At 34.9% G+C, this 24998-nt stretch overlaps 3 protein-coding genes across 3 annotated transcripts in view; 1 reads left to right on the top strand and 2 right to left on the bottom strand.

Moving 5' to 3' along the window:
• LOC123664219 (methionine-R-sulfoxide reductase B1) overlaps window positions 1–7892 on the bottom strand; it is a 20551-nt gene extending 12659 nt beyond the window's left edge. Inside the window, exons 1-2 of the mRNA XM_045598823.1 lie at window positions 7888–7892; window positions 5866–5870 (exon numbers count right to left, since the gene is read on the bottom strand). The gene's annotated coding sequence lies outside the window, so the exon portion shown is untranslated. The remainder of the gene's footprint in view (window positions 1–5865; window positions 5871–7887) is intronic.
• Window positions 1–24796, bottom strand: part of LOC123659291 — a 25789-nt gene extending 993 nt beyond the window's left edge. The window contains exons 1-16 of the mRNA XM_045594540.1: window positions 24717–24796; window positions 24321–24446; window positions 22392–22548; window positions 21641–21798; window positions 21060–21117; window positions 16248–16485; window positions 13262–13430; window positions 12117–12292; window positions 11417–11521; window positions 8258–8421; window positions 7818–7922; window positions 7407–7577; window positions 6076–6268; window positions 5292–5460; window positions 4478–4606; window positions 4108–4236 (exon numbers count right to left, since the gene is read on the bottom strand). Coding sequence (XP_045450496.1) covers window positions 4108–4236; window positions 4478–4606; window positions 5292–5460; window positions 6076–6268; window positions 7407–7577; window positions 7818–7922; window positions 8258–8421; window positions 11417–11521; window positions 12117–12292; window positions 13262–13430; window positions 16248–16485; window positions 21060–21117; window positions 21641–21798; window positions 22392–22548; window positions 24321–24446; window positions 24717–24794 — 2325 coding nt within the window. The 5' untranslated portion in view covers window positions 24795–24796. The remainder of the gene's footprint in view (window positions 1–4107; window positions 4237–4477; window positions 4607–5291; window positions 5461–6075; window positions 6269–7406; window positions 7578–7817; window positions 7923–8257; window positions 8422–11416; window positions 11522–12116; window positions 12293–13261; window positions 13431–16247; window positions 16486–21059; window positions 21118–21640; window positions 21799–22391; window positions 22549–24320; window positions 24447–24716) is intronic.
• Window positions 18494–20978, top strand: LOC123664188. Its single transcript, XM_045598788.1, has 2 exons — window positions 18494–18700; window positions 19852–20978. The coding sequence occupies exons 1-2, from the start codon at window positions 18562–18564 to the stop codon at window positions 20400–20402; spliced, it is 690 nt and encodes a 229-aa protein (XP_045454744.1). The 5' UTR covers window positions 18494–18561; the 3' UTR covers window positions 20403–20978.
• Window positions 24797–24998: the final 202 nt, after the last annotated feature.

A 24998-nucleotide genomic window follows, 5' to 3' on the forward strand; every position in this document is an offset into this window, starting at 1 on the left:
TTTTTTGTGCTTATCCGGTATCTATGAGAATCGGCCAACATCTATTTTTCATCCCCCTAAATGTTAGGGGTAGTCCACCCCTAAATTTTTATTTTTTATTTTTTAGACAAAATTTTTAATTTCTATTTTTTTATGATACAACATTAAAAAATACATACAACCCTAAATTTTCACCCTTCTACCACCAACCCCTATTTCTTAATAGCGTTTAGCGGCAAGACAACGTTTGCCGGGTCATCTAGTTACTTTTATAAATATAAGAAAATGAAAAACAAATAACTTTTTATTGAAACAATTTTTGACACAGGTCGGGAAACTACAGTGGTGAGGGTACGGTGGCTTTATGGTTAAACGCCGCCAGAGACATGAGTGGCATGACGATCGCTTAATGCATAAGACCGTGGTGCTGTGCATTGACGACAGAATAACATTCTGTCTCTTTTTCTATCACAAGTCATGCATTTATGTTTTAAAATATAACCAATTACAATGAAAAGTCAGTCAATATAAACATACAATGAAATGTCAATCAATATAACCAATTACAACGAAGATCGTCACTCAATATAACACAAAATTGTCAAGTAAATACTTGTATCAAAGATTACTCAAAAAGTAGCGATCAGATCTCAATAAAATTTAAATTGAAATACAAAAGAAGTATTAGATTAAAATCGATATACTCAGTGAAAAGTTACGCGGTGTAATACAACGTACGTCGACGAAAAAAAAAAAGTCAAGTAAATATGCACTATTAGATATAACTCAAAAAATACTTGTTACATCGCGATTAAATTTATTTGACACTCATCAACTTTCGATTTAAACAAAAATCAACGAAATCGTTCCACCCAGTCAAAAGTTCTGAGGTAACGTACATAATAATTGTATTTGCTCGCAAACGAAAAAACCGACTTCAATTACATCGACAAGTAATAAAACGTAGATAGACGAAAAGATAGTCAAGTAAATACGCATTATCAACGATTACTCAAAAAGTTGTTATCAGATCGCAATGAAATTTAAATGTAACCACATGATAAACATCAGCTTTCGATTAAATTAAGAATCATCAAAATCAGTATACCCAGTAAAAAGTTATGCGGTATAATACAACGTAGGTCGACGAAAAAATAGTCAAGTAAAAACGCATTATTAGATATAGCTCGAAAAGTAATTGTTAGATCTCAAATAAATTTAAGTGGGACAAATGACACACACCACCTTTTGATTAAAAAAAATTGTCGAAATCGGTCCACCCAGTCAAAAGTTCTGAAGTAACATACATAAAAAATAATAAATAAAAAAATACAGTCGAATTGAGAACCAGAGAGGAGTTTATTTCTGTTAAATTATTGAAAAAAGTAATTTTAAATATATATTTCTTTCCTTTTTTTAAATTGATAATCTGTAGATAATTCTTAAAAATGTTTTTTTATTTTCCGTCAAGCCGTCGAGCGAGCGGAAAATAAAAAAAAAAACACGCAAGCACTTGTAAATTCACTAAACTCGCGCGTAAGTTCGCGTTCATGGAATCTGGTTTATTTTATATTCCGAATGTGGGAGAAATTTTCATTAGTTCAATTCATAGTTTTTAAGTTAGAGTCCTAGAAGCTCCCTGAGCTTGGGCATCCCGGGACACTGCCCCGCCTAGCCCTCCGGTAGCTACGCCACTGTGTATGAAATACCCATTGCAAAAATTTATTATTAAATCACGTAAAATTTTTCAACAACGATTAAGAACAATTTGATAAACATGCGAATACTGTTTGGAAAGTAAACGGAATTATTGCAGATTCTGCGAAATTTTTTGGTTTTTTTTTTTTTTTTTTGATTATGTTCGCGATATTTTTAATATAAAATTAAAATAATACGGCAGTACGAAGTTCGCCGGGTCAGCTAGTATAAAAAACAGCCTAGAACTACGTTACTAAGAAATACGTTTAGATAATTATATATAGATATATTATAATACAGGTGCAAGGTGAAAGATAAAATTATTTAATCGGGTAATTTTTTTCCATCTGCTCCCAAATGCCGATAACACTTAAGGGGGCGTCCATAAATTACGTGAGGCGTTTTTTTAAATTTTCTGTCCCTCCCTCCCCACCTGGTGAGATGTCATGAGATTTTATATAACCCCTTCCCCCACCCCCAATCTCACGTGAGATTTTTCAAAATGTGGGTTTCTTACGTAAGCGCGTTGGATTGTTATTGTAATAATTGTGTTTGCTCGCAAACGAAAAAAAAACCGACTTCTATTACATCGACGAGTAATACTACGTAGATCGACGAAAAAATAGTCAAGTAACTACGCGTTATCAAAGATAACTCAAAAAGTAGTTATCAGATCTCAATAAAATTTATATGTGACCACATGACAAACATCAGCTTTCGATTAAATTAAAAATTATTAAAATCGGTACACCCAGTAAAAAGTTATTGCGGATTTTAAAGAGTTTCCCTCGATTTCTCTGGGATCCCATCATCAGATCCTGGTTTCCTTATCATGGTACTAAACTAGGAATATCTTCTTTCCAACAAAAGAAGAATTATCAAAATCGGTACACCCAGTAAAAAGTTATTGCGGATATTCAAGAGTTTCCCTCGATTTCTCTGAGATCCCATCATCAGATCCTGGTTTCCTTATCATAGTACCAAACTAGGGATATCTTCTTTCCAACAAAAAAAGAATTATCAAAATCGGTACATCCAGTAGAAAGTTATGCGGTATAATACAACGTAGGTCGACGAAAAAAGCGTCAAGTAAAAACGCATTATTAGATATAACTCGAAAAGTAGTTGTTAGATCTTAAATAAATTTAAATGGAACCAATTGGCACACACCACCTTTTGATTAAAACAAAAGATAATTGTGTTTGCTCGCAAACGAAAAAAAAACCGACTTCAATTACATCGAAGAGTAATACAACGTAGATCGACGAAAAAATAATCAAGTAACTACGCGTTATCAAAGATTACTCAAAAAGTAGTTATCAGATCTCGATAAAATTTATATGTAACCACATGATAAACATCAGCTTTTGATTAAATTAAAAATTATCAAAACACACAGGTACACCCAGTAAAAAGTTATTGCGGATTTTCGAGAGTTTCCCTCGATTTCTCTGAGATTCCATCATCAGATCCTGGTTTCCTTATCATGGTATAAAACTAGGGATATCCCCTTTCCAACAAAAAAAGAATGATCAAAATCGGTACATCCAGTAAAAAGTTATGCGGTATAATAAAACGTAGGTCGACGAAAAAAGCGTCAAGTAAAAACGCATTATTAGATATAACTAGAAAAGTAGTTGTTAGATCTCAAATAAATTTAAATGGGACCAATTGGCACACACCACCTTTCGATTAAAACAAAATTTGTCGAAATCGGTCGACCCGGTCAAAAGTTCTGATGTAACATACATAAAAAAAAAAAAAAAAAAAAAAATACAGTCGAATTGAGAACCTCCTCCTTTTTTGGAAGTCGGTTAAAAATTTGTCGAAATTGGTCTACCCGGTCAAAAGTTCTGATGTAACATACATAACAAAAAAAAAAAAAAAATACAGTCGAATTGAGAACCTCCTCCTTTTTTGGAAGTCGGTTAAAAAGAAAAAAAATTTGCTTCGTGCTTTTATTTACGACTAGTTAAGACTAGTAATCAGACACAATCAACAAATCAGACAGTCAGTAGATGTATAACGTCGAAGTATGAATGAAATTATTTTCTTTCGAACGAATTAGTGAATGATCTTAATCGTATTACGATTACGCTTAATATTAAATCTTAAGCATGTACAATCTGGATTAAATGGACCAAAATAGTATAATTTTTTTTTGTTTTAATCAGAAATAAAATTGCGTGATATTTGCAGAGGCCCCCCCTCTCTCTAACGTAAGATTATATAGATGAGATTTGACTCGACCCCCTCCCCCCCTTAAACATCTCATGTATTTTATGAACGCCCCCTAAATAATTTAGACTTTATGTTGATACTTTTAACAATCATAATGCACTACTAAAACAGGTCTAGCAGATAATATATTAAACAGCTTTTATAACTTGCTTTAAAAAATTTAACACTACAAGTTCATGGTTTTCTTACCGCAATAGATTCCTTACTTTTTTGAATTTGCATTATGATATATTCAGTGTCGTCTTGTTCAGAATCCATACACAAAGATTGATTAGTAACCTCATTACAGCATTTTTCCTTGTAAAGAAGTGGTTGGAACTATGTTAAAATCGTTATATATGAAAAGTTGACAAATATGAAACACTTATAGAACCAAACACTGTTATAAGAACCTTAGTGCATTGATATTCCATTTTCGTATGTCAAGTGGATGATGTTTTAATGCAATTAATTGCTTACAGACATAAGATTGGTTAAAAAAATAAATGAATATACAAATTTCTTCGATTATTTCAGATTATTATTTAAAGTTTTAATTTAATGAAGGTAAAAGCCTTACAAAGTCAGAAAAACTCTTGTCCTGAGGAATAAGACCTTTATTCCAAATGCCAGTAGAAAGTTCCTCGGCTTGCGGTGACATCCATTTGTGCAGACCCCCATGGCGTTGACGATTACGAGGCGTGATACTCTAAAAATAGCGAGGAATTATACTGAGATTTACAACAACCATTTAGACATTTTCTTTTCAAAGCTACGTAAATTAATTGTACCAATATCTGTTGCTGTGTGGTTACGGAAGTAAGAATATAGCCACCCCCTCTCTTCCCGTGGGTGTCGTAAGAGGCGACTAGGGGATAACACAGTTCCAAATAATCATAATTATTCTGAGACTCTGAGTCCATTCCTGATATTTGTTTTAAGGTTTTAAGTGTATATCAATATTTGTAATGAGTTTTCAGACAGTCTTCACTAAATATAACAAACGTTAATGCTACAAGAACTTAGTGATCGGGTTTTTTTATAGACATTGTAACATAACCTCACTTTTACAAAAAGTCTAATAACTCCACTCTCAGATAGCCAAAATATAGATAATTTTCAGCGAGGGATCAATAAGTCTAAATGCATTAATTAATACAATTTTCATTTCATTACATTTTTGCCCAAGAATGTATGGAATCGTATCCATCTCCTTTCGTACTTAAATAAAAAAAAATAAAATAAAAAAATCCTAGACCGTTGCAGATAGATTTTTTTTTTAAATTTTTCAGTTGGTTCGTGCCCCCCCACAAACACTTGCGGGGTTATCCACTAATTACCGGATACTCTGTATATCAACTTTAATATTCTTGGTATAAGCTATAAGCTCTCACCTGCGCGTCACGTGAACTAAAACATTTTTTTTCTTCATTTTTTCTATATCGTCCATCCTGTTTTTTCTCAGTAGCATTACAATACAATACCATTTTTTTGAGGGCATCACAAATTAATATACATGGTAGAGTGACAAAGAATATTAAGTTAAGCATGAACTCCATTTGTCTGTAGTTATAAATCATATAAAATGTTAATAATTTTAAGAGACTAGGGAGTTGATGGGTTATTTTTAGTTCTTTTTATATTTGTTGATACCTATTTCAATCCTTTTATAAAATTTATAGCTTAAGTAGTTTTGTATCAAAGATAGGGTTTCTATCAATTACAAAAAACCGGCCAAGTGCGAGTAGGACTCGCGCACCAAGGGTTCCGTACCATCATTAAAATTATTTTTATTATATGATGTAACTAAAAATTTATACTTTTCACAATTTCTCCTTTATCTGTGCTATAAAACGTTCCTTCGTACCAAATTTTGAGATTCTGAGTTTACGGAAAGTACCCTGTAGGTTTTGATTCCTTTACGAGTGCCGAAAATTTGCAACATAAACGGCTGTATGCTTTGATTACGTTGGCTTTTTTTCACAGATACTAGGGACAGTAAACTTGAAGATACCTCCACGCGTTCCAGACAAAAGGGATCTTGACAGAGAGACGGACAACAAAGTGATCCTATAAGGGTTCCGTTTTTTCCTTTTGAGGTACGGAACCTTAAAAATTAACGCAATCCAATGTAATGCATACAAACAGAAAGTATAAGAAATACTTGTGTATATTTACTTGCTTATGAGGCGAACATTTCGCTGTTTCGTGTCAGGGTGGATAGGCCAACCCTCCCTATCGTACACCACTTGTCGAGATCTCAGAGAACTCTCATAATAATGGTCAAGCTTTCGTGGAGTTTGCATCATTAGCTGAAGGCCCCAGGACCCCACACAGCTCAATACGAGACCAAGAATCGCTTTTAGTAGACCTGTATTAAATAAATTGATAGAATAAAAAACGAGTATGCTTTAGAGCACACGACTAAAGTAAAATTTCTTTAGCTCCATCTAACTTATATATATCAACTTCCGTTCGTCTCACCCGATCACACCTTTCGTAACACTCCACTCTCTTCCACGCATTCACCAGCTTATTTCCCAAGTCAAGCATGCATAAAGAAGTTTTACTTCACAAATAATACATTACTGACAGGTTCAGTTTAGAAAAAGGATAATAACGTATATAACATTGTAGGAAACGTTACACATTATAAGAACAGGAGAAACGGTTACTTACAAAACACTCAAGGACAGTAAACACTTCACTACAGCCTATCACAGTCCACTGCTTTACATAGGCCTCCACAAATTCACGCCAAAAATGGAGCGAACTGATGTGTTCAGCCCATAGGTACCACGCTAGGCAGGCGGGTTGGTGAACGCAGGGCTCTAGCTTTGTCGCGCCGAAGACGCTACTGCCCGTCGTCTGCCTGTCTATTTGAAAGCGAGCAGTAGGAGGGTTATCCCGCCATCAGACGGCTTTATAAGTTCCAAGGTGGTAGTGGAACTATGTTATCCCTTAGTCACCTCCTACGACACCCACGGGAAGAGAGGGGATGGTTATATTCTTACTGCCGTAACCACACAGTACCACCATTAGTTAACTATACTGTAAAACTTAATAAATAATATTGGAATGAAAACCCCTCTCCTAGATGGAGAAAGAGGCCTATGCCCAACAGTGGGATGTTATAGGCTGAATGCAAGAGTGAAATAAAAATAAGTAACAAAAGAGTTTGCAAATAAATTGTTTAGGAGTTATTGATTTTTGACTAGCCCGTTGGAGTAGTTTGTAGTGACTGCTTTCTGCTCCGGGGTGGTGGGTTCGATTCCAACACCGAATCTGGGTGTAATACATAGATTTATTTACATATGTATATATGTATTATTTGTATGTATGTTTATCGAAAAAAATATATATGTACTATACCAGTCGGCTGTTATAACTATAACACAAGCATTAAGTTGCTTAGTATAGGAACAGACAACCGTTTGCGTATGTTGTAGACATTTGTTTATATATTTATTTGTTTGCATGAGTCCTTAACTATAGTGTAAAGGTATTACCTAAAAGCAACAGTGCTAGTATGACACCTATGATCGTTACAAACAGATTAAGTGTAACCACGTCTGGATAACACACTGAACGAATATGCCGCGATTTCTCCTGTATTGGAAGCCCTGCTGCAATAAGCTGAGGCTCAGACAACCGCCGGCATAATAGTTTAGGATCTTCACCTACAATTAATGTATTGTTTCACATTTTAGTTAATTACTACTTTAACTCGAATCTACTTGTTCAAACATATTTTTACGTACTAAGTACATAGTTCTACTAAAAATGTATTAAGAGCAGGTTAAATGACAAAATAACTTTTTCGGATAGCAAAGAATATTGTACTAATAATAACATTGTAACTAGATATTATAAAATTAATATAAAAATTGTATAACACTATCTTTTTATCTTCCACTTACTTAAACAAACGCAGTCACAATACCAGACACAAAAACAGCGATCATCTCTTTTAATTCTTACATCTCGAACTGCCACTGCTTCCTCATTCTCATTGAGCAATGCCACTGAAGTATAGATATAAAAAAATTAAACAACGTATTCTCCTAATGGTGCTTACTTTTTCATATTAGTGATTTAGTTAGTACTTATTGTTGTCCTTGTAATCTATTCATTTGCCTATACAAAAAAAAATGCTCAAATTTTTTTTTTTTTTTGATATTTTGAGAACAGCTAGGTGTGATTTTTGGAAGAAAATATGTAAAAAAAAAGTTTAACTTAAATATTTCTTTATTAGAACTATGTTTCTTAATAACTTAAAATGGCTGACAGTCAACGTATGCATTCAAAACATCACATCCAGATTAATTTCTAGTACCTATGTAAGTATTTTACATCGTACCGACACAGTGAGCGTTTTCAACTGGAATAGTTACAGGAAGGTCGAGGCGAAAACTTTGTGTAAGTCTCGGAGGAAAGAGTACATATCCCGCCGTAATATATTCACTTTCTCTCTTTTTAAGAATCACATTTGATAGCTTTGGTGTGCATTCACGAATTAAAACTCTGCAACATGGTTTATTAATCATACAACCAGGGTGAAATACAGCACCCGAAATCGATCGTGAGGTCTGACTTAATTTTTATATAGATGATTCAGTTTGTAACATCTCACTGCCAGGCATAGGCTTCTTTCTCCATCTAGGAGATGGATTGGAGCTTAATCCCTTACGCTGCTAGACTACGGTTGGCGGATACATAGCCCACTATGTAGTAACAAATCACACCACTACACCGGAGTGGTTGTTTTTTTTTTTATATTAGCAGGATATAATCAAAAATCATTCTATTTAATCATTTACACCTTTTATTGAAGCCAAAAATATTTTTATGAAGAAATATATAAGTATATTATATTTAATTATAGTTCTGAATCGTTTTTCGATGCACATTATAAGGTATATAGGTAGACTGAGAAGTATACTGACAAATATTACCCATAAAAATTATGTGGTGTCATGGGACACCAGGAAAGAACGAAGTTCCTTCGGCGTGTATAGAAGCAACACAATTTGAAAAAAAAATGTTGAATTTTATATATATTTTCTAGTTCTTGATTTTTTTTTTTTTTAATTTTGTTGATTGTTTTTTATTAAGTACGAAAAAGTATTTAGGAAATTTAGTATTTTAGAAAATAACAAATACCGTAAAATAAAATAAATCAAACAAAATAATAATAATAATAATAGATATTGTATAAAATATATTTTTTGTACTACTTATAAGTGATCACTATAAATGTTTCTTGAACACATAGGATTGCAAACGCGGCTATTTTCCTTTAAACCGACCCTGCTGTATATGTTTCACACAAACTATCAACCCCAATTAAACCCTCTTAGCGATGGAATATCGCAAAATCCGTTCTTAACGGACGTCTACTAACTATAATCTACCTCCCTGCCAAATTTCATCTTTTTCCATCCTGGATGGATAGACCATCCAGCGGTTTTTGAGTTGTCGTGATGAGTGAGTCATTGATCTTTCTCTTATATATATACTAGCTGTGCCCGCGGCTTCGCCCGCGTTGAAATTAGTGTATCACAAAGTTTTTTCGGCAAACTTGCCAATGGTGGAGCCCTATCTCCAATAGTGAAACCGCATGAAAATCCGTTCAGTAGATTTTGAGAGAATCGATCACATACACTTTTGGGGACTTTGTTTTATAATACACTAACTGTTGCCCGCGACTACGTCCGAGTGGTTATGAAGATATGCATTAACTATTAAGATGCTTAACGCAAATTATTTTTTTATTTCAGTCACTTTAAATGCTTATATCACTCTGAGTAACTTTTTCAAAGGCACAATTTAGTATAATTTATTAGTTATTTTTGTAAAACCTCTCTATACACCACATTTTTAGTTTTATTTTCAGGCTGTATATGTTTCATACAAACTATCAACCCCAATTAAACCCTCTTAGCGGTGGAATATCGTAAAATCCGTTCTAAGCGGACGTCTGCTAACTATAATCTACCTCCCTGCCAAATTTTATCTTTGTTCAACCTGGATGGATAGACCATCCAGCGGTTTTTGAGTTCTCGTGATGAGTGAGTTAGTGACCTTTCTCTTTTATATATATAGATCACGATGCATTATTTGGACACCTCCTCACCATCTATAGAGCATATATTTTAATTTTCAAGTCTCTTACTTCAAAAACATAAGACTTTCATACAAACTTCCGACTCCCGTTTTATTCCCTTAGGGGTCGATTTTCGTAAAATCAGTCCTTACCGGATATCTACGCCCTATAATGAACCCACCTGCCTAATTTCAAGTTTGTAGCTGTTATAGTTCCGGAGATTTCGTGATAAGTCAGTCAATCTACCATCCTCCGTTTTAACCCCAAAAGCAAGTTGCTTTCTAATGATACATTATTTGAACACTTTCTCACCATCTATAATAGGTCATAAATTTTAAATTTCAAGTCTCTTACTTCAAAAATATAGGACTTTCATACAAACTTTCAACCCTCGTTTTACCCCCTTAGGGGTCGAATTTCGTAAAATCCGTTCTTAGCGGATGTCTGCGGCCTATAAGGAGTCTTTCTGCCAAATTTCAAGTTTGTAGCTGTTATAGTTTCGGAGATTTCGTGATGAGTGAGTCAACCCACCATCCCTCGTTTTAACCCAAAAGGGAGTTGATTTCTAAATATACATTATTTGAACACCTTTTCATCATTTACAGAGCATACATTTTAAATATTAAGCATCTTCCTTCAAAAACATAGGACTTTCATGAAAACTTCCAACCCCCGATTTACCCCTTTATGGGTCGACTTTTGTGAAATCCGTTCTTAGCGGATCTTTACGCCATATAAGGAACCTACCTGCCAAATTTCAAGTTTGTAGGTGTTATAGTTTCGGAGATTTCGTGATGAGTGAGTCAACCTACCATCCCCCGTTTTAACCCCAAAAGGGAGTTGATTTCTAAAGATATATTATTTGGACACCTTTTCATCATCTATAGAGCATACATTTTAAAGTTCAAGTCTCTTACTTCTAAAACATAGGACTTTCATACAAACTTTCAACCCCCGTTTTACCCTCTTAGGGGTCGAGTTTCGTAAAATCCGTTCTTAGCGGATACCTACGCCTTATAAGGAGCCTACCTGCCAAATTTCAAGTTTGTAGCTGTTATAGTTTCGGAGATTTCGTGATGAGTGAGTGACCTTTCGCTTTTATATATATTGTAGATATATAGATTACGATGCATTATTTGGACACCTCCTCACCATCTACAGAGCATACATTTAAAATTTCAAGTCTCTTACTTCAAAAACATAGGACTTTCATACAAACTTCCAACCCCGTCTTATTTTTAAGGGTCGAGTTTCGTAAAATCCATTCTTAGCGGATGTCTACGCCCTATAAGGAACCTACGTGCCAAATTTCAAGTTTATAGCTGTTATAGTTTCGGAGATTTCGTGATGAGTGACCTTTCGCTTTTATATAATATATATAGATATAGATATAGATATATATATTAGCGATACCGAAAGCGTGCTGAAGCGAGTCCCATGTTAGTAGCTTGTATCGAGAACACAGACCGTGTTTGTCGACTTGAGTCCGTTACAACTGTCGTTAAGCGTCCATTCTTCCTATAAAACAGGTGGACAGAGCAGGTTTATATGTAAATATTATATTATATAAGTGACAATGATCGTTAGTTTAACTTATGCTTGGACGGATTCGATTTTGTATATTTGTGCATAAAAATAAATTAGTAATTGCACTTATTACCTGCAATATTTTAAAGCAGGTTAAACCGGTTGCTATTACAGTGATAATAATGTTCGTTTATTTTGATAAATAATTGTTTGCTTGCTAACAAAAAAAAAACCGACTTCCATATCACATCGACCAGTAATACAACGTAGGTCGACGAAAAAATAGTGAAGTAAATACGCCTAATTAGCTATAACTTAAAAAGTAATTGTCAGATCTCAATTAAAATGGAACCAAATGGCATGTACCACCTTTCAATTTTAAAAAAGCATCGAAATCGGTCCATCCAGTCAAAAGTTTTGAGGTAGCATACATAAAAAGATTCAGAGACAATTAACAATTTTCTGTAAAAAAAAAACCTAATTTCCCAACTCATCATTGAGAGATTCAGCCCCAAAACCAGTAACCTTTTATTAAAATATATTTGTTTATTTTTTTTAACTAAAATTATTGTCATTTATGTCTTACCCAACTAATACGAGTGAATTATCATCAGCCTTCACTTCAATGTCGATTTGCGTCTGAAGAGGCTTCGTGTGAGGTAATTTAAGAAAACGATTAGGTCCTCGACTGATAATTTTAAAATTGTTAACTGTATTGCCTACGAGCGCTCTTGTCATCCTAACTGCTACTTTACGATGCAACTGCAATAAAATAATTACGTACCAGATGTACCAAACTGCACCTGAGACAATCGCAAGTACAATATTTCAAATTTGTTTAGCTGAGATTGCAAGTATCTACTCTTCAGTCATTAAATACAAACGTACAGTGGAGCAGCATGGTGGTTAAAACAACCCTTCTAAGACGCCAGTTTTGGGACGTTTAACAAGATGTTGTACTACAGATATCTATATAATAATACGTAAAGCAAAAACTTTGTACCTACCGCTTTTTACGAATATTGCGCGGAAGGAGGAGTATGAAATTTCGTACACTTATAGTTTATATAGAGAACGAGTGCAGAATGCTAATTTTTTTTTTTTAATTATGCATAGAAATGAATTATATCACCATAAAAAAACATTACACACATATAATAATACTATTTTGTTTATTGTCAGTCTGTATTCAAATTGAAAAATTAAAAAAAGGTTCCTTATTTTATATATTTTTTGGTTATCTTTAATTTAAATTTTTAATTATGGTCGAATTTCGACTCTGGGCAATCACTAGTGTATTTTAAATATGAGAAGTAGGTACGGCTTATTACCTGTCCATTGTCTTCATATGACGCAGTATCAGTATCCAGACTATTTTCATTCCGTTTTTTCATTTTTTTTTGACCGTTTAATGTTATGATATCTTGTCTAGGCAGTATGATAAAATTACCAAAGGCAGCTAAATGAAGGTAAAATAAAGTATTCCTAAATAATTAGTTTATCAAATTAGAACCTAAAACTAAGATAGTAAGCATAAGGAGAGAATGTTGTATTCAATATTAAAATTATTTTTGAATCTTTAGGCTTTTCTGTTACATATTATTATGTAGAGGTCAATGATAAAAATTGTATGTAATAGGTATATATACCAACATTTTCTTAAATTAATTGGTGTAATAAAATCGTAAGCATAACAACTATTATTTCAAGATAAAAACCTCCTTAACGAACCACATTATCTCTGTTACCTTCACGAAAGTTACTGCTATCAAATTTGGATGGTGTAATCAAACAAAGGCTTTGTAAAGGAAGAGCACAATCCTCTCTAGCTAACCATTCCATTGGTTTATACTGTATGTTTAAATTATCATCTGACCATTCGGGACGCAGCGAACTTACACTGAAAATAAACAATAAAATTTTCATTTCTATTAAAATATTTAGTAGCCAGTCCTTATATTATATAATGTAACTTACTTAATATAAATAAAATAAAAAACATAGGTAGGTACTACTATTACTACTATACGAGCTCTCATAAGTTAATAAATATTTATTAATAATAAGAATATTCATATGAGTATTAAGTAATTACTAATTATAATATTAATACTTAATTTAATCGTAATGTTTGGGCGAGCTATCGGAAAAAAAATTGAAAATCTCACGCCCTTTCTCTCGTTTGATAGTCTGATTTTATAGCCTTTTTTTAGTTTTTTTTTTTTTTTATAAGGGTTAATAAAGATTTAAAAGTTTGAAGTTTTTATCATTTATTTGTATGCGTTTTAAGAATAAATAAAATAAAAAAGCCTTTATTTTCTTATCGTTAATTTTCATTTCAAATGTTGGTATGAACAGGTGTCTAATACCACTTTCATATGATTTATCGAGTAGTCTCCTTTTAGAATTTCTTTGAGTGACCAAAATTTCTTCCAGGCTATGTTTGCTCTTCTTTCAATTTCATCTTCATTGCGCGTTTTCAAAAATGATATTTGTTTGCCTAAGTAGATGTAACTGTGAACATATTCTATATATTTTTCTTTTACGTTGATTGGCCGCTCTATACTGTTTGTCATGATTTTGGTTTTTGTAGCATTCATCTCTAATCCTACCTTTGAGCTTGCTTGAGCAAGAGAGCGGAGCATATCTTGTAATTCATTTGCAATTTCAGACAGTATGACTATGTCATCCGCGAATCTGAGATGGCTTAGCTTTTGGTTTTCTACTATTTCTTTCAGGTTTCCGTGTTTTATTTTCTAATGCTAAAAACTTTTCTTCAAACATCCTACTAATATTCTGTGTAATACTTGCTCAGTAACATTATTTCCAATTTCTCGGATTTCTTGTATTTGATTATCCAAATCATTTTTTATTGCCTCAAGTGCTTTCATAACTTCGTCCATTTTTTAGGTGGTAAGGAAAGTAGTGCATTCTTGTAGGTTTTGGCGAAAGCTCTTGACTTTTGATTCTGTACTTGGAATTGATTATGTATTTGGTATCTTCTCAATTCGACTGTATTTTTTTTTATGTATGTTACATCAGAACTTTTGACCGTGTGGACCAATTTCGACAAATTCTTTTTTTGTTGGAAAGGAGACATCCCTAGCTTAGTACCATGATAAGGAAACCAGGATCTGATGATGGGATCCCAGAGAAATCGAGGGAATCTCTTGAAAATCCACAATAACTTTTTACTGGGTGTACCGATTTTGATAATTCCTTTTTTGTTGGAAAGAAGATATTCCTAGTTTAGTACCATGATAAGGAAACCAGGATCTGATGATGGAATCCCAGAGAAATCGAGGGAAACTCTTGAAAATCCGCAATAACTTTTTACTGGGTGTACCGATTTTAATAATAATTTTTAATTTAATCGAAAGCTGATGGAGAAGGAATGGAGAGATCCATTGACCTCTGTCAACATTCCAAAAACAACTTTTGCGACCGTGTCTCGTTTGTCTATGGACAACTTTAAACTTTGTTACAGAATGGTTATCGTTGTGGCACCTATATCGCTCGGGCGACGAACCTGCCAATTGTATCGTCACCATTGTTGGTGTAGTAGACATAAGATGTTCGTGTGCCTGGTTACTGCCACTACCGCATGTGTCACGTTGTCGTCTATCTGGAGTTCCTCGGATCTACTCTGGATAATGATGACCTCGTTGCGGGTCTGCCCCTGTGCTTCGTGGGTAGTCATGTCGTGCGACCCTTCACCGAATCCGTATCGTTGGTCCTGGCTTCCTTTTCCTCTTGCGTATAAACCAAGTAAAAGGTTCCTCGTTTAGAATCATTGGTATTTGCGCGCCAGCGCACCTATTGTTGCTCAAGGAGTGCACAATTGAGTTGGACGAGTAAATATTTGTGTATACTTCGCTGATGTCATAATCGATAAATATTACAAACTAGCTGACCCGGCGAACTTCGTATCGCCTAACAGTCGATTCTTTAATTTTATTATTTTTTTTTTTAGAATTTTTCTCTCCGTAAGAACCATCCTTGTACTTCAAGGAATATTTAAAAAAAAGAATTAGCGAAATCGGTCCAACCGTTCTCGAGTTTTGCGCTTAGCAACACATTCAGCGACTCATTTTTATATTATAGATATGTGTTGATATTTCACTGATATATCGTAACTATAAATAGTCTGTCACCATCGATAATTTTAAAATTTTGCAGCATTAATTTATGTACCTACCTTTGATACCTCATAAATATAGGCAACTTTAATTACCACTTAATACATTCATTGTATTATATATAAAAAGCTTAACAGACTAAAAAATCTGTAAGGCGAGTTTTCAAGTAGCGCATGACTGAATATTCTAAAGTTATGAAACCGAGAAAATTAATGTAATGTAAGCGGTTGTGCCTAAAAAGGGCCGGTTTTAAATAAGGTCCCATCCTTAAACCAAAACAGATATGCGTATTCTCTCCCTAGTAACCAATTACAAAATTGTACCACCCTTCATTGCTTTCGCGCTGGATTTTTTGACATTGAATATTCGTTACTTTATAATTTACTTTTTCAGCGAATTAATCTTAAACTACAATCTTACGAGTGAACGTTAGTTACGTATTTCAGTGTGTATAATAAAAATAATTGACTAAAATTTAAAAAACATAAAACTACTTCACAATTTTACAACTTTTAATTATTTAAGAATAAATAAATAAATACAACTACAATTTTTACAATAATAGTGACACATATTACCTGGGTGTAGCATGTTTCATTAGATCATTCCATAATGTATTTCCTTCAGGAGTTGTTAATTTTTCAAACAGCTGCACGTGAGCGGTGTACCATAAATCCGGATCACAAATTTCATACACAACAAGCTCGAGTTCTTTATTAGTTTCGTTATCGAATGACAACATACTTTCGTGTGAAACACCTCTATTGTAATTTTGTTTGTTGTTCGTTTCTTTGGACCCGTATCCTCTTCGTAAATCTGACGCAGAGTGGTCAGTACTAAATAAAAATACATCCTTTTCATTTTCGTCAATATCATTTAATGTATTTTCATTTTCTTTTTGTTTGTAAATTTCATTTTTATCAAAATGCTTATATAAGTCGATATCAAAAGCTTGGGCATTCGAGTCGTTATTAAATTCAAAAGCTTTTGATGGATATCTATGGCGTTTGTATTCAGAGTAATTTTCACTATCTACTGAATTTTTATAAATGTCTTCTTCAGTTTGTGTGACGTCTTTCCATTCACCATCAATTAAATCTTTGGCAAAACTTTGTGAAAAATGAGCATTATTATAATATCTAGACTGACGCGTTATACGATTTGAGCTCGTAAAGCACCTTTGAGTTTTGTCTGTAATTAATGCAAATACCACACACATAATGTGTACAAATTGAAATTATACATTTATATTTTATACACCTATATATTTATATTTTAATTTTAATTATTAAATATTTCACTAGGATTACAATACATTACATACGTATTAAATATAGCTATTTTATAATTATGTATATGACGACGCGTGGGCGTAACGGTCACAGTATTGGTTTGTGGCTATTGCGCTGGCGACTGCGGGTTCGATTGCCACACATGACAAACATTTGTATTAGCTATACAGATTTTTGCCGTGGTCTGGTTATTTGTGCAGTCTTTGTGGGTCTCCCCACCGTGCCTCGGAGAGCACGTTAAGCCGTCGGTCCCGGTTGTTATCATGTACACCTGATAGCAATCGTTACTCATAGTAGAGAATATATCCGCCAAACCGCATTGGAGCAGCATGGTAGATTAAGCTCTGATCCTTCTTCTACACGGGGAAAGAGGCGTATGCCCAGCAGTGGGATATTACAAGCTGAATCTAATTATGTAGGTATATTATACATTTTTTGACGTAACAACGTCTAATAATTCGATGAACGCCGGATGCATGCACGAAAAAGAATTACTCATTGTACCGTGACACTCATTGGCGTTACGCTCGCTGTCCCGTTACGCTCATTGTACGCTTGCGCCGCATCTATCTCTCTTCCACTCAATTGGCCTATGTGTCCGAGGAGACTTTTTGTTTTGAGGTTGTCACGTTAAACTATCGTCCGAAAACCAACTTTACAGACAACCAATTTCTTTTGTACACACTCGTTTAGACGAAGGCTAGGAATTTATTCTTTAAGCAGGGCTTTGTATCTATCAGCTAAGAATAATTGTGTTAATTGTCAAACAAAAAAATCAACTTCAATTTACATTGAAAATTAAATATAGTGCAATACTCATTATTCGGGATAACTCAGAACTACTCGTCAGATCACGCATTAATTAAAATTTTAAATGGCACCATACGACAAGCATCAACTCCACCAGTAAAACGCTACGAGGTAGCAACCATTACAAAAAAACACGACTACTTTTTTATAGTCGGTTGAAATACCATTATTAATCAAATTTAAACTAATCAAAAGGAACTTCGTTCCAAAAGTTAAAAGAAACTACAAGATTTTACTAACTTTAATAGATTTCAATGAAATTCAAGTATAATTGTTTTTAAATCACTAGGAAGAAATGTAGTTTTTTAAAGTTCTGAATTATAAATGTTACATATAGGTGTATATATATGTATTTAATAATTGTTAGTATATAAAATCTGATTCACATATATACGGATAAGTTAGTAATTAATTATAACGTGCGCTAGAAATTAATCAAATTAATGATAATTATAAACCTTATAATTTGAATTAGACGTATATTTGCGTTCTACTAAACTTGTAAATTAATATAAATATTACACTTAAAGTTTAATATTTTATTTTATAAGACCAAGAATCATATCCAAGTTGATAACATTGAAGTAGAATAAGAATATATTTTCTGCTCATACATACTTTCCAATCACGTTCCACAAAGAACAGGTTTTCGGAACGACTTTGTTGCGCGGGGAGAGAACGTACCCGCGCGAGCCAGCGCGAGGCGGCGCGAGGCCGGTCACGCAGTTCAGTGAACGGGAGTCCCTAACTAAGATAGCACGTCTTCTTTTTTTTTGTTAAAAGTTAAGTTATGGAAGCGTTTATTGAAGGGGTTCGGTTACAACCTTGCTTATGGAACCCTTTACATCCCGACTACCGTGAGATGCACGTCAAGGACGATGCCTGGCAATGTGTCGTTGATCATTATAACAACAGCACTATACCAAATAGTGAGTTGCACTTGATATAGTTATACGTTTACGTTTCTTCTAGTAGGTATATTTAATATCTTTTTTACTGAGACACGAAATTTTTTGTTTACGTTATGGTTGTTAGCTATTTCAATTAAATAAGTTTTTTTTTTGTGAAAAATGAATTAATAGCTTTACAGCTCAATTGACTACCGGTAAAACATAAGTATGTTGATAAAAATTTGTCTTTTTTCGTCAAAAAACTTAATTTCGTGATCTTTTTTTTATTTTATAAAGAAAAGTGTTTTTTCTCACGTAATATCTACTCTTCATGTGATAATGCGGTATTTCATTTGTTCTTTTGAACTTAATATTATCGTGTTAGGGGTCGTACCTTAAGTATACTTTTTATAGTAAATAAGCCTGTTTTTCGAAAATACGATATAAAAATCATCTGTTTAAAAAAATAATTTTCTTTTAGTAAGTTCTCTTTTTGACTATGTGGTTAATCAATCAAAAAAAAACCTACTCCACAAGATAATTACGATAATATAGTTGCCAAGGTACGTTTGGTAGACTTCCAAGGACCAAACTAGAAGTAATTTGTGTATATACAAATATCCCACGAACGGGAATTAAAACGGTGAACGTCGACGTTACTCTCGTAAACTAGAAGGGACGTTTTCACCGAAAACGTCTATTGCTATTCCATAAATAATTTTAAGGTCAGATGTTTTTAGCTTATAGTTTTACTTAGGTACTCAGTCCGCGTAATTCATAATGTAGGACGTAGGTACTAAATTATTTTACATACAGAAGTAGATACAATAAAAGCAGCTACTACCCACGATATTGTAAATCGTAAAACTTTAAACTGGGTTAAAAAATCATTTTAATTCACAGTACAAAAATCCCTGAAGGCTTTTCAATTTTTCGCGGAACGCTAATTATTTTCTCTAAACAAAATTAACCTATGATACCCTTATAACTTTAGCTATCTGCAGGTAAAATCTCTTTTTCAGTGTAGGTATATTCACACACAGACAAACTAAATATATATTGAATACCTACAATTGTTTTTAGATTTCTTATACCTACTTGCTTTTCTTTCGTGTAAAAATTCAAAACAACCGCTTTTCTTTACAATGATTTAAAATATAATACAACAACTATTCTTTTCTTATTTTCAGTACAAGTGGCTAAAATAGAATGGAAGAAACTAAGAGACAACCATCGGGATGCACTTAAAAGGGCCAAGTTAGGAAAAAATAAATTACTACCTGCACAAATAACTACATGGAAGTATGCTAAAGCTATGCAATTCCTAGAACCACATATGAAGTACCGTATCACAGAAAATATAGAATTTGAACCACCCTCTGTGCCTACGTGTAGTTCGAAAAATTCCGACCATGATGTATCGACTACTGAAAATGGTGAAAGTAATCTCGCCCCCGTGTCTAAACGACGCTGCTTAGACTGTAAAGTGGACTACCGGCAAGACTCGGATGCTCTGGAATCATTCTTCAACTGTATACTTCAGAGTACAAAAACAATGCCGCAGTGGATGCAGACCCAAGTTAAGAAGAAAATATTTGCGATAATCATCGATGCAGAGGAAAAGTTATCCGTACAAAATCACGTGGAAAGCGATAGAGATCATCACGAAAACGTGCCGATGGAAAAAGAAATAAAAACTGAAATTTTCACTGAAGACAGTTATGACAATGACTATTCATAATAAAAAAATTTTAGGTACCAGTGCCTTGAAGTTATTTTAATTTATTTTTATACTACTCTAGAACAGTCTGGACAGTAAATACTTATAGGCACATGTTTAAATTTAAGGGACGTCCCTTTATTTACTAAATTTAGGTACTAAATTTTAGAAAGCATAGCTTTATAGTGAAAAGCTGTTAAACAGAAATTTAAAAACTTTTAATTTTAAAAGTTAGCTGTTGTCCAACACTGAGATGAATAATTTATTTATTTATTTATAATAATAAAAAAACTATTTTATTTTCCACATTCTTAATTTGAATGTGTCCGTGTCAATTCAATGGTAAATTACTATTAAGTTGTGACGATTGTTTGAATGCAAGTTCTCTGATGTCATGACCATTGATGTGTTGTTGTTGATCTCCGTTGGTGTAGTTAAAATTAAGTATAAAACCTTTTCGGATCATACTTCTTATTTAAAGATTTTGTGCATACTTCTACAAAAAAAAAAAATAATAATAATTAGACAAGCTTATTGTACATTAAGCAGGTATATCATAAAGATTTGCTAATAAAAGAGTAATGAACTTAGAATATACATACACTTTTATTTACGGCCATGCGTTCTTCGTCGTTAGATCGTAATATTATTCCAGTCACCGACTAGAAAATAAATTACCAATAATTTTATTTTCCTTTGTAGTAGAAGATCGGAACCTAAATCGATCTTCACCGAGCTGAATAGAATAAATCATGTTTTATAATAAGTTCAATATATTAGTTAAATTAGAAATGGGTTTCCAAAAAAAATCCTGGACAGACTATTTTGTAAACTATTCCTATCTAGATCTATCTCTTCATATACAGATCTATCCAGATAGATCTAATTGGATCCAGATAGACCAGATAATAACAGATAAAAAATTTATGAACATTTTGGAATCCCTGTTTCAAACACACAATAGTTTACAATAACTTCCCATACAAATCATCGTTTTTTATTTGAATTTTCAGCAGGGTTATTATCTAGATGTTGCAATTTTCAATTTAAAAAAATAAAATTAAAAATAATTAAAAATGGTCAGTCCAGGTTTTTTTTAGGCAACCCATTTTTAATATATTATCTAATATGCTAAATTTATTATTAATATTTATGTTTCATTCTATTATCTGCTCGGTGAAGATTGATTTAGGTTCGTATGTAATTAGGTATCTAGGTATGTAGATTTATTGTTACCATTGTAAAATTTAAAAACTTACATTCATTTTACGTAGCTTGTAAGCTTGAAAAGGTAACTTTCTTCGTAAACGTAGAACGTAAGGATTTAGAAGTCGGATCCGTTTTTTATTACCGTCTATTACATGATCGATCGGAATATATTCGTCACCAGAAATTTGCTGCGGTAAAACAATGGAACCTGATCATACCAATTTTGAGCTTACAGCAACTAATTGTAAGATCTTGAAAAAAAAATACTTTCTACGTTTAATACATTAGGTAGGTATGTACCTATTCAAGTGTACTTATACTTATAAAATTCAATCAAATATTACAGTACAATACGGTTTGACATAATTAACTTTAATAGATATTGTTTATCTAATTAATAGCCATTGAATATTAAATCTTATTTTAATTAAATAAGAATTCAAAGTCGGTTCGGTCTATGGTAAGCTACTTAAGACATTTAGTCCAAATTAGCTTAGAACAATATATTAAGCTTCTTGCGATCGCTCTCGGGCACCTCAGCGACAGCCTCCGGGAACTTTTTGACCGCTGCCTGCGGTCTGGCCAGTTCCCGAGAGCCTGGAAGGAGGGTTGGCTCTGCCTACTTCCTAAGGCAGGTCGGACACCGGACTCGGCTTCGTCGATGCGACCGGTGATGTTGCTGAACGAAACTGGAAAGGCCTTGGAGAGGATAGTGGCCTCCTGGCTCTTTCAGCACCTGGAGGTAGGCTCGAGACCCAGACTCTCAGAATCTCGATTCGGGTTTCGAGCACGCCGGTCGACAATCGACGCCCTCAAATGCCTGCGGGCGGTGACGGATGAGGCGGAATACGGGAGAGAGGTTGTGGTCGCGGTGTCGTTGGACATCATGAACGCCTTCAACAGCGTCCCGCATGCAGGGATTCGGGAGGCACTGAAATTCTTCGAAGTGCCTCCGTATCTAGGGAGGCTGTTGGAGGCGTACCTCTGCGATCGGAAAGTAGGCCTCGAGAATCGGTCGGGGTCCATGGAGTGGTGGCGAGTCGGCTGTGGTGTCCCGCAGGGATCGGTTCTGGATCCGATGCTGTGGGACATCGGGTACGACTGGGTTCTGCGAAGCTGTCGTCGGACTCGTCTCGGAGGACCCCGCGCCGCCTGCAGGCAGCTATATTCCGGAGTCTGCTGGAGTATGGCGACGTACGGTGCCCTGGTTTGGGCGGATCGCCTCACTGCGAGGAATAAGGCCGCACTGCGGTCGGCGCAGGGGATCATCGCGGTGATGGTGATCCGGGGGTACCGTACGGTATCGTGGGCTGCAGCTACTGCTCTAGCCGGCGACCCCCCGTGGGAGCTCGTGGCTGAGGTCCTTGCCGAGACCTACTCATACGTCTCGGGTAGGAGGGCTCTCGGTGAGAATCCCACGTTGGACGGGATCCTACGGGTACGCCGGATGGGGCAAAAAGCACTAATGCGGAGGTGGGCGGAGGACTCGGCGGAGCAGCCGTATGGCACACGCGTAATGGCTGCCTTGCGCCCGGTCCGCGGCGGTGGACTCTGCCCAGCATACCTTCGAGGTGTGCCCGAGATGGGCGGCGCTGCGTCGCGATCTGTCGACAGTCCTCGGAGGGGGCATGTCACTGCCAAGCGTTATCACCGCGATGTTCGGCGACGACGAGTCCTGGAAGGCGATGGTCTCCTTCTGCGAGACAATAATGTCCCAGAAGGAAAATGACGAGTGGATGAGAGAGAGGCCACCGACGACGCCTCCGTCCGCAGGCGACGAACGGGGGTGCGTAGGAGGCGCTACTTAATGCGCTTCCAGTAACGCCCCTGTGCCCGTGTCGGGCCGGGATGGGAACCCGGTCCTACTAGACATGGCGTCGTCGGGATTGTTCAGAGGTGAGCCGGACAGTCCCCATGGAGGAGAAGTCTGGTCTTTTCTCCGAAGCCAGCCTGTCGCTGGAGGGATCCTGTTGCCTTCAGATCCGGGACCCTCCAATTAATGCGACTGAAGGCTCCCGCAGGGATTTTGGTCGGTATTGCACCTCCAATTGCTGAAGCCGACATACGGTCTAGGAATGCCTACCCGGGCATCCTGGATATCACCCGTAAATGGGTTCCACTGCGATACCAAAAAAATAATAATAATAATGATAAATATTAAGCTTGTACAACCTAAATCCTAATAAACGGGTTTGACCTAGGACCACTAGTTTTGGATAGAACAGAATTTTGCGACTGATTACCATAATATACAAAATACAAAAAAAAAAAATAATATTGTTTACGTGTGTTACGTTACATAAAAAATATTGTTACGTTGTGTGGTTACGGCAGTAAGAATATAGCCACCTCTCTCTTCGCGTGGGTGTCGTAAGAGGTGACTAAGGAATAACACAGTTCCACTACCACCTTGGAACTTAAAAAAGCCGACCGATGGAATAACCATCCAACTGCTGGCTTTGAAATACATAGGTCGAAGACGGGCAGCAACGTCTTCGGCGCGACAAAGCCAGCCCTGCGGTCACCAACCCGCCTGCCCAACGTGGTGACTATGGGCAAAACACATGAGTTCACTCCATTTTTGGCGCGAACTTGTAGAGGTCTATGTCCAGCAGTGGACTGTAATAGGCTGAAATGATGATGATGATGATAGCTTACGTATTATAATGATAATGTTAAAAAAATTAAAAGTGTTAATTTTTATAAATCATAGATTAGTATTTTACTAACGTTTGGGAAACTCTGAGATTTGAGTGTGATAGTAAGTTTCTGTTTGCAGTTTCGCAAAGCGTTATGTTTAAAAAGTTCTTCACGCTGAAATCGTGTCGTTTCTTCTTCTAGGTCATCTAGATTTTCCTGATATTTCATAGTATAGTTTTAAATTAAACTATTATACCTAATACTTTATTTATAATATTTAACTTATTATTATAATAGATAACCTGAACTAGAGCAAATCATTTTATATTTGAACAGGTACCTACTGTCATGAACTGGACACATGTTTAGTAGAAGTTATAACTGCTTACTAAAATTAAATCATCGAGACAATATTAACCAAAATAAAGATTATAGTAAACTAATGAGACTAGTAAATACTTATTCTATCATTGTAAGAATACACACATTTTTACATTTGATCATAACCGCACGAACTTCTATTTGCGAATTTTTATCGTTATTGAGATCTGAATTTATTACCATGGACGAACTCATTGTTATAAACAAGTACGGCAATAATAACATTTCTGAAAGAAAAAGTATGAATTTTATAAAATAACAATATCAACAATCAGAACAGAAGGCTCGTTTTTACCAAAGCAAATATTACCACTTATTTTAAATATGTGATCCATAATAAGTACTTAATTCTCTATATTTCATTTAATCTTTATATAAAGCAGTTTC

This window comes from Melitaea cinxia, chromosome 2, assembly GCF_905220565.1.
Source record: "Melitaea cinxia chromosome 2, ilMelCinx1.1, whole genome shotgun sequence".
Classification (NCBI taxonomy): domain Eukaryota; kingdom Metazoa; phylum Arthropoda; class Insecta; order Lepidoptera; family Nymphalidae; genus Melitaea; species Melitaea cinxia.